The sequence below is a fragment of the Heliangelus exortis genome, chromosome 15, assembly GCF_036169615.1.
Source record: "Heliangelus exortis chromosome 15, bHelExo1.hap1, whole genome shotgun sequence".
Taxonomy (NCBI): Eukaryota; Metazoa; Chordata; class Aves; order Apodiformes; family Trochilidae; genus Heliangelus; species Heliangelus exortis.
In genome coordinates this window covers 1,339,819-1,349,769 of record NC_092436.1, presented here as the reverse complement: position 1 = coordinate 1,349,769, position 9,951 = coordinate 1,339,819, and the positions used below count along the sequence as shown (strand labels likewise).

Sequence of the window (9,951 nt, the reverse complement as noted above, 5' to 3'; positions counted from 1 at the left end):
CCCCGAGACCCCTGCAAGGCCACAGGGATGCCAGGGAGCGTTGCCCAAGTGATCCCCAAGCTGCTTTACTAAATCCAACCAAATTATTTCCTCGGAAATGTATCTTTTGGCCAAGGGATAACAGATAACCGTGGGGGATTCCCAAGCTGCTGTAAACCCGATTATTTCCTTGCCATTTTCTCTTTTGCCCAAGCAATTTCCCTTGCAAATTTACCTTTTGGCCGGGCGATGACCACGAGGGATTCCCAAACCCGACCTGATTATTTCCTTGCACTTTTCTCCTTTTTTCTTGCCTCCAACATACTGCTTGCAAACAAGGAGCACACATTTACCCAACTATTACATCATTTTCCTTTCCTTCTAGGGGACGAACACTGAGTAAGTGGAGCCTTTGACCGCACCAAATGAACACGCTTCAGCCTACTACTGCGAGCAGTCGCTCCGAATCCCACCGGTTATGACCTCCCGGGGAAAATACGCGGTAAAGCTCCCCGCCACCACAACCGGGACGGGGCGGCTCCTCCTGCCGGCCACGCCCCACTGCGGGGCGGGCAGAGGAGGCGGGATCGACCCGTCCCGGCGATCCGGAGCCGCGCGAAGTGCTTTGCTCGGGAGTGGGAGCCGGAGCCGGGCAGGGAGAGCCCCAGCGTTGCTGCCATGTCCCACTCGGTGGTACTGCGTGGTCCTTCGCCCTGGGGGTTCCGTCTGGTGGGCGGCAAAGACTTCAGCGCCCCGTTAACCATCTCCAGGGTGAGCCGGGACGGGGGGGACCGGGGGGGACCGGGGGGCGGGTGATGGGCGGCGAGGCCGGGGCTTTGGTACCCGGGGCAGCAGAGTTTGGGCTGGTTTATGTGGTTTTGTCTGTATTATTCCATCCGAACCCAACTACGGGCGGGTAAGCACTGTTCCAGCTGCTCTCTCCTCTGGTTTAACGTGGAACAGTTTTTCTTTTTTCTCTTTTTTTCTTTTTTCTCTTTTTTCCTTTTTTTTTTTAATGTTAATTCATAAAGCTCAGCTTTCAAAGTTTTTAGTGCTCAGAGTTACAGAGGGGTTGGACTCATGCCCTGGCCCAAGTTCACAGGCTCTGGGGGTTTTTCACGAGTCAAGTCAGCAAGAAGTTTCTCCGCTGTGTTATAGGGGTCCCTCTGGGCTGGTTGTAATTACTCTGGAAGTGCACTCACACTTGTGTTTAACCTCCCAAAGAAGTCTTCTGGAAACTTCTTTGCAAAGCCACCGTGGCTAGCTCGAAACTGGCTTTGTGAACAGGAGAGAGATGTGAAAATAGGAGGGAGCTCAGCTCTGGGCTGTGTGATGGATGAGGAGCTGTGTCCTGTCTTTCCATCACCATTGGGCTGTCCCGGGAAAGGGTTGGACACCTGAAGTGTAAGTTGGTCGTGGGTTTGGGTTTTTTTTTTGGTTAGTTTTGTCAGGGGGGTATTGAAAAGCTTTCAAAGGAGCGATAACTTAAACCAAAATTAATTGTCGTAAGGCTGTTGGCCTTCTATCTGTTCCTCTGCAAAACGTGTAGCAGAGAAGGGAAAACAGGCACCCTGAGTTTAAAGAAAGAATTATGGAAAAGGGGATGTTGGAAAGAGGCTGGGTTTGTGTTGCTCATCACACAGCTTTGGGTCTCCCTCTTTTTTTGCTTTGTCCCTTCCCGAGTGTTCCCGGACAGGGATTTTTTTGAGGACTTGTAGGAAGGGAGGGATGGAGAAAGGGAAAAGAGGATGGGGAGCAACAGCTCTGAGGTTGTTGGGGTGGCCGTGCTGCCAGGGGGGGATTTTTGGGCAGGGGGGAGTCCTCTTCCTCCCCCCAGTAACGTGGGATGCGTGGCAAGAAAACACAAAATTGCCTCTTGGCTCCGGCAGAAATATTCCTGGTGTGAGGAAGAGTGTCTGGATTTAGCAGAGGGAGCTTGGGTTTCCCCTTCCTTTGAAGAGAGGGAGAAAAAAAAAGAAAAGCAAAAGAAGTTTAGCATTAAAGAAGAAAAACCAAAGCCTGCTTTGGCCTGGCCAGGTGGGTTTGCCAAATGTCCTGCTTTGATTTGTCAAACCTGGGAGGTGTGAGGGTAAAAATAATTCTCATCAGGCTTTTCTGGTTACAAACAGTGGTGGTAGGGTGGTGTTTGGTGTCGCTGAGTGTGGCAGTAAATCTTTTTAAAGTAATACTTTTAAAGTAAATCTTTTTTTTTTTTTCTTCTGCTCCTGCTGAAGAGGGGGTGATGCTCCCGTCTGCTGCTCTGGAGGGTGGCAAACAACTGGCTGGGAATGGAAATGTGGGTGTAGGGTGTTCTGCTCGGGCTCTCCTCTTTTAACCCAAGAAAAGCCCTCGCAGGCTGGGAAATCATACTTGAAAATGGTAAAATTGGGTAAGAATTACCTTCTGCTGCAGCTCTGGGCCAGGGGGGGTGCAGGAAGGGGCTGCTGGGGGCTCCCCGGGGAGCTGGGGCTTTGCTTGGGGCTGGGTTGGAGCAATTCTGCCTCTTTGCAGAGAGCTGAGTGTGGCTGGAGAGGTGCCATGGTTGCTTTTATTTAATTATGGCATTGTCTGAGCAGTAAATCTCTGCTTGAAACCCAGGCAAGGGGGGGTTGGGTGAGCCCCATCCCCACAGAGCCCCCAAGCTCCCTTTGCCTGGGTAAGAGGGAGGGAGCCTCTGCTTGTTGAGGTTTTGGGCTGCCTTCTGCTCCCTTCCAAGCCTGTGTCTTTGCGTTTCCTTCCTTTCTTTTTATTTTTAAGTTTTATTTGCTTTATATTAAAATGCCATGAAATTATGGAAGGTATTTTGAAAAGCAGAATTTCTGCTGGGAGGCGGGACCAGACTTGGGGACTCCTGCATCCAGCTGGGAGCCTGAGATGTTGACATGCTCCGGGTGTGCTGGGCTTGCCAGAGGAATGTGGGTTTGATTCCCCCTCCTCCTCTGGCCAAGGGGAGCTGGGGATTGAGGTGCCACAAGGTGTTGGGGCTCTACAGCTCTCCCTGGGCTGGTTCCATTGGGAATTTCTAAGCTCTGTTTGGGATTCGGAGCAACCAGAAGCCACCCACGTTCAGCTCTGGGTGCCAGAGGCTGGCTGCCTACTTAAAAAGCACAAATTAATCTGTGTAGGGGTTGAAAAAAAAATAATTTGATCATTAATAGGTTGGTTTTCTCTTTGCTGAGCTACTTCAGGAAGCAATTTTTCCCCAGAGCTCTCAGGAGCTGTAGGGAAGTGTTGCTGCTCCAGCGAGTGATGCTTTGGCTTTGCTGTCTGCTGGGGGACCCAGGAAGGGTGCAGCTGCTTCCCCCAAACTTTTTTGGGTGTCAGAGCTCCAGGATAAGTGAAGGCAGAGCTCATGGATGTTGCATTTGTGGGACCTGAGCCCCAGTGTCACTGCTAGAGGGAAATCAAGCCTTGCTTTTAGCTTTCAGCCCCTTGCAAGGTCACAGCATTGGTGCAGCTCGTGGTGCTGAGTCCCCATCCCTGGCAGCTGTTTGATGTTTCCTGAGAGCAAGGAATGATGTCTTTGGTTTGAAAATAAGTCACTTCTCCCTGGGGTCTGATCCATCTGAAGTGGTGATGATCTGATTGCCCAAGTGACTGAGAAGAGCTGATGATGCTGAGCAGTGCCCTGGAGAGGCTGGAGCTGGAGTGCTCACTTCTTCAGTATTAAAAATAAAAAAAATCCCATGTGGATTTGCATTTTTCTGTTTGTTTTTTCTTTTTTCTTTTTTTTTCCAATTTGTTTTGTTGTGTTTTGTTTTTTTTTCTATTTGTTTTTTCTTTCCTTATTTCTTCTTGCACTTTTTTGGGGGGACCCAGAGCATCTGCACTGGTTTAGGGGCATGCAGCCCCCAAGGGGGTGATGCTGGTGAAGGGGGTGATGCTGGTGAAGGGGGTGATGCTGGTGAAGGGGATGATGCTGGTGAAGGGGATGATGCTGGTGAAGGGGGTGATGCTGGTGCATTGTTGGCACAGGATTGGGAAGGGAATTGTAGCTTGAGGCTGTTTCCTGGGGGGGGGAACCCATCTCCAGCAGAACAACCCTGGTGTTGCACATCCTGCAAGTGGTGGTGACTCCTCCTGGGGGATGTTTATAGGGGAAAGACCCAAAACATCTGCTTGGAGTTGGCTGTGATGATTTGCTAGAAAGTGCTTTTAAGCTTCTAATTAAGTTTCTGGAAGGTTGGCAGCTGCTTTTCTGGGGTTGTGGCAGGGTAAAAACTGGACCCTGTTTGCCCTTGGTGGGCAAGGGACCTTTCTGCAGGGCCAGTGGTGCCTTGGACCTCAGGAACAGGAATGGAATAAGTGACTCAGGGGCTCTCTGCTGGGCTTGTTACCACCCCAGGGAGTGCTGCAGCTCTGTGTGGGATGCCAGTTGATCAACCCCTTGCCTGGGATTAAAAACTAATCAGTCATCAGTGTAACTGGAGGAGCTGAATGGGTTGAACCACTTGAACTCGCTGGTCCAGCTCCTGGAGCACTCGGTGTCCTCATCAGCCCAGCTGAGGAAATGTTAATCCAAGCACTTGCTGCTCTCAGACTCAGAGATAAATTACTTGGCTAAACAGATAGCTGACAAATGGACCCATTCCAGTCTTTTTTCTTTTTTTTTTCAAAAGGTTTTTAATCCAGTTTCCCCTTTATCTGCTGCCTTCAACACCGCTTTGCCCAGCAGAGCAGCAAAAATAAATGCATTTTTCAGCTTGGGGCTGTAAGACAAGAAGGGTGAGGAATAATTGCTCTGCCATCCATTACCCAGGTATTGTTTGAGTTCAGGGTGACTTTTAAACTTCAGCAGCTTTTGTGTTTGCTCAAAAACTTGGCCTGTGAAAGGTTGGGATGCGGGAAGAGGAATTCCAGTAAAACTCTGGTGGATTCTCTCAGGGCTGTTGGCAAACACCTGGGCAACCTGCTCTATTTTTTAACTACTCTCATGGTAAAGAACTTTCTCCTAACATCCAACCCAAATCTTCTTGGATTTAAAACCATTGTCCCTCAACCTGTCACTCCAGAGCCTTACAAACCCTTCCTTAGGCCCCTTTAGGTACTGGGAGGTCTCCCTGGAGCCTTCTTTTAAGAATGGCTTAAAAAGGCATAAAAAATAGATTTTTAAAAAATGGATTTGATGGCTTATGAAATGGAGACGATGCATTTTCTGTTCAGAGCTCAAGCAGCCTTGATAAATCCTCAAACCAGGACCTCAGCTGATTCCCACTGACCTTTGGTGCCTGCCCAGCCTTTCTGAGCTGGTTGCATATTAATTAATGTTTAACAATTCCAAGTGGGATGATGATTCTTGTTTTATTTATTTAATTGAAGTAGAGAGAAATAGTTTTGCTTTCCATTCTCCTTGGTTCTCATTATTCTTCCCAGGATGAGTGGGAGCTGAGGGATCTGGGTGGCCACACTTGGAAGCTGGTGTGGTGTTTAACAATTAATCTGCACTGCAGATAAAAACTCAGGGAAGGACAAATCTGTTTGCTGCTCAAGTTATTCCCTCACTGAAGCTTTATTTAATTACTGAGAGAGAGGGGAATAAATCCCTGTGCTGGTTCAGGAGGCAGCAGTGGTGGAAAATGCATGAAAACTTCCTGCTCACTATTGAGATGGAGCCCCCTGAAAACCCTGAGAGGGGAAGCAGTGATTCCTGGAGGTCCAAGCAGGACCATGAGCCTGGGGGAATTTAGCAAAATAAACCCAGCACAACCTTAAAAAACACTCCAGGCCCTTGCCAGGGTGAACAAAACCAGATTGGGCTTGGTGTGACCACAGGATTTGGAGTTGGGGCTGGGGGAGGTGGGGTGGTGGTTTTTATTTTCTTTGAATTTTTTTTTTTCCCCTTTTTTTTTTTTTTTTTCTTTTCAATGATGTCATTTCTCTGATGCCTTGAAGATGGAAAGATTGCCTGTTGGGACAGGAATTGGAAGCTGCTTTGGGAAAGTACATGGTTGTATCACAGATGATTCAGGGATAAAAGAGAATAAAATTAGCTAGAATTCCCCAAATGCCCCTCTTTAGTGGAGGAAGTATACAAGGGGGGTGTACATGAAATTATCATCTTTTTCTTAAGCTTTGGTGAGGTCTAGCACAAGAGATGAGGATAATTCTGTGCCTGCTGGGGCTGGATCAGTCCTTTAATTTTTATACAGCTTTGCCACTGTGGATTCTGTGGAATTGGTGCAGGCAACTTATTTTTTTTCATATTTTCAGGGGAAAGCTCCTGTCACAAGTCTGAAGGAGCCCCATGGCAAATCCTAGAAGGCACAAAGCCTCTTCAGCCCCACTATTCCTGACTGAATTTGAATTTCTTGTTTGCTCTCTGAGCTCTCCAGATGCCTCAAGGTTCTTAGGTACCCAAACACTTGGGGAAAATGTTTTTATTTTTGAAGTCATCTGTGACCACAGGTGCTGGAGTGTGAAAGAAAACAGGAGATCTCTCAAGATGTGGTAGCACTGATAAAAGTGCCAAACCAAACATGTTCACAGCAAATATTCTGCTTGATTTGCTGCTGGAGCAAACCCTGATGGGTCTCACCAGAGCCTCTCAATGCCAGGGATTTGTCCCCAAAACTGGGTGGTAAAGTTGTGTTTTGGCTTTCAGGACTTGCACAAAAAATTCCGTTGAACCCAAGGAGGTTTAGGAAGGGTTTTCTTGCTTTTCTTTATTTTAAAGGTGGAGGAAGATGGAATCAGAGAATCGTGATGGATCCATCCCAGGAAACTGGCTCTAAATTTGGCTCTGGATCCATCAGTTCTTGGACTCCAGAGGAGTTTTAAGAGTCTTGCCTTTTATAACACTCATCCTCTGCTTCTTTCCCTTTTAAGCTCTGAAGTTTCATCTTCTTGTCTTCAGCAGCTAAATAAAAAAAAAAAAAATGTTGTATAACCAGTGCTCCTGGTGAGGGGCCACACAGCAGATCCAAGAGGTGTCTCCTGACACCTTGGAATTTCTGTCCAAGCCACCAGAGAAATGGGAATGGCTCGGGGAGGGATGTGGGTCAGTCCCAGGCATGATGCTTTGAAAGAAGAAGAATAATCCCTGGAAAGAAGGCTTGATTTTGGGGGGGAATTTTTCTCCATGAGTTACTCAAGTCCTGGTTTTTCCTGGTTCCAGAGAGGTCATCATCTGCCATAAGGTCATCTGCTGCCTGCTTCCTGGTAGTACAACAAGCTGCCTTTGTTTAAAAGCTGAGAATTTTGTCACATTATCTTGAAAGCCTCTCAGAGCCTTTAATCAGGGCCTTTTGATCAGGCTGGCAGAGCAGAAAATGTCCCCAGAACAAACTCCCATTGATGGAAGGGTTGGGACAGGGTGGTTTGGGTGGCACCCCCCGTTTTAACCCATAAAAATCTGGGAAGTTGGCTTCATCTCTTTTTAAAATGGAAGAGATGTGGCAGAGACATAGTTGGGGTTGCTCTGAAGAGGTATCATTTCTTAATTTGAGTTAAAATTACCTGGGGAAAAAAATCTTCAAGTTTTTCTCTCCACCAAGAGCTGGGCAGGTGAGGGGGAGCTGGGTCCCTTCTCCTCAGCTCCTGGCATGAAAAGAAGTTTTAGGGAGGTGGGTTCTGGCCTCTTCTGTCAATAAATAAGAGAGGACCAGAGGAAATGGGGGGGAAAGAAAAAAGAGAAAAGGTTAAAAAAGAAAAGTTAAAAGGGAAAAGGCTGGAAAGGAAAAAGGAAAAGTTAAAAGGGAAAAGGCTGGAAAGGAAAAAGGAAAAGTTAAAAGGGAAAAGGTTGAAAAGGAAAAAGGAAAAGTTAAAAGGGAAAAGGTTGAAAAAGAAAAAGTTAAGAGGGAAAAGCCTGGAAAGGAAAAAGGAAAAGTTAAGAGGGAAAAGCCTGGAAAGGAAAAAGGAAAAGTCAAAAGGGAAAAGGTTGAAAAGGAAAAAGGAAAAGTTAAAAGGGAAAAGCCTGGAAAGGAAAAAGGAAAAGTTAAAAGGGAAAAGGCTGAAAAAGAAAAAGGAAAAGTTAAAAGGGAAAAAGGTTGAAAAAGAAAAAGGAAAAGAGGGGAAAAAAGGTTGAAAAGGAAAAAGGAAAAGTTAAAAGGGAAAAGGCTGGAAAGGAAAAAGGAAAAGTTAAAAGGGAAAAGGCTGGAAAGGAAAAAGGAAAAGTTAAAAGGGAAAAGGCTGGAAAGGAAAAAGGAAAAGTTAAAAGGGAAAAGGTTGAAAAGGAAAAAGGAAAAGTTAAAAGGGAAAAGCCTGGAAAGGAAAAAGGAAAAATTAAAGAGAACAAGGATTAGGTTAATGAAATTAACCTTTCCTCAAAGCACTGATTGCTTCTGTTTGGCATTTTTTTAGCTCTGGGGCTGAGTTGTTCCCTTGGGGCTGTCCCTGGGTGTTGGGATGCAGACAGAGGACACAGGGGGGGACTTTGCCCTCTGGGATGTGCTTTGCCCCCCCTGCTCGTGCAACCCTGGCACCTTTTCCAAGCCTGACACGTTTCTCTCCTTGCTTTCCAAGGGGGGGGAAGTGTGAGGCTGTGGGTGCTGCAAGAATAAAGTCCTCTGGGTGCAAATAATCTGCTTATTAAAGGAGATTGCACAGCTTCCAAGAGCAGCTGGCTGAGTGCAGCACTTCCCTTACTGGCTTTTCTTTTCTTGGCTTGCTGGCAGATCCCAGCACTCAGTAAATCCTCCAGGGGCCAGATAAGATAAGCACTGCTGGTTCCATGGCTTTCCAACCTGCTCCAGAACATCCACTTGGCTCCTGGAGCACAGGAGAGAGGTGGGGGGTGGTGGTGGTCACTTTGGGGAAGGTGTTTTGGGGGGGAAAAAAATTGGAACAATTTATTTTTATCTCCCTCCCCAACCAGAAAAAAAAAAAAAATTGTAATTATGTAGATGGCTTGAGTTGGGCAAAGGAATCAGGAATCCTTCTCCTTGGAGCTGAGGGGATGCTGGGACCCAACCTGCAGCAGAGGGCAGTGGGAAAAGAGCTCCTTAGTGGTGCCTCTTGCTTTAAAATTCTTTTCCTGCTGGAAAAATATGAAAGGACCAAGCCAGGCACCAATCTTGGACCTGCAGCATTATTTTTGGAGCTTGGTGCTACACAGAGGATGGACAGAGGTGTGATGGATGAGACCAGTCCTGAGATGATCTGGGACAATAATGGGCTTTTTAGAAAAGGGGGAAAAAAAAAAACAACACATTTTGGGTCTGGAGTGAATCCTTGAGCAGGAGGAGGCTGCTCTGGGGGCACTTTTGGTCCTGGAGATATTGCTGGGGGTTCATTCCATGCTCTGCAATCCCACTGTGTCCCACTGCTACAATATGGTCAGCATCCAGGGTTGTTTTTTTTTTTTTTTTTTGTTCTTCCACTATTTTCCATTTATAAATGCAATTGTAAATTAATTCTGGGTTTGAGAGAGAGAAATGAAGCAGCAGCTGCGTGGGTTTTGTGGTTTTTTTGGTGGTGTTTTTTTTGGGTTTTTTTTTGGTTTTTTTTTTGTGTGGAAGGGTTAAATGCAGAACATTGTTCTCTTTTGGCTTTGTTGGAGCAATAAACCCACCAGGTGTTTACACTGCCTTCCCACAGCAGCTGCTGTGCCTGCAGAGCCCAGAAAAATGCTGCTTGGGCCAGGAAAAAAAAAGCTGTGGAAACACAGAGTGGTCCTCCCATGGATCTGGTCCTCTCACAGCTCCATCCTGCTGAGGATGGAGCCCTGGGGGGTATTCCAGTGGTCCCAGGGGTCCAACAAAACTCCAAGATGCTTTGATGTGCTCTTGGAGAAGGGTTCAGTCCTGCTGGATGGCACCCAGAAGGTTCTGTCCCCTCTGCTGGGTTGGCTGAGGTGTCTCCAGCATCTTCACCTCGTGTGTCCATCCCTCTGCTTGGGTTTTCTGTCCTGGGAAAGGGGCCTCAAAAACCAGGAGCAGAAATTTTCTGCTGGATGAAATTTGTGGCTTTGGGAGCTTCCAGGCTGAGGCAGGACCTCTGGTCTGCTCCATCCTCCCCCCTCCCCCCCAAAAAAAA

At 47.1% G+C, this 9,951-nt stretch overlaps 1 protein-coding gene across 1 annotated transcript in view; it reads left to right on the top strand.

The window, feature by feature from the left end:
- Window positions 1-554: 554 nt before the first annotated feature.
- PDLIM4 (PDZ and LIM domain 4) overlaps window positions 555-9,951 on the top strand; it is a 33,709-nt gene continuing 24,312 nt past the window's right edge. Inside the window, exon 1 of the mRNA XM_071758587.1 lies at window positions 555-750. Coding sequence (XP_071614688.1) covers window positions 658-750 — 93 coding nt within the window. The 5' untranslated portion in view covers window positions 555-657. The remainder of the gene's footprint in view (window positions 751-9,951) is intronic.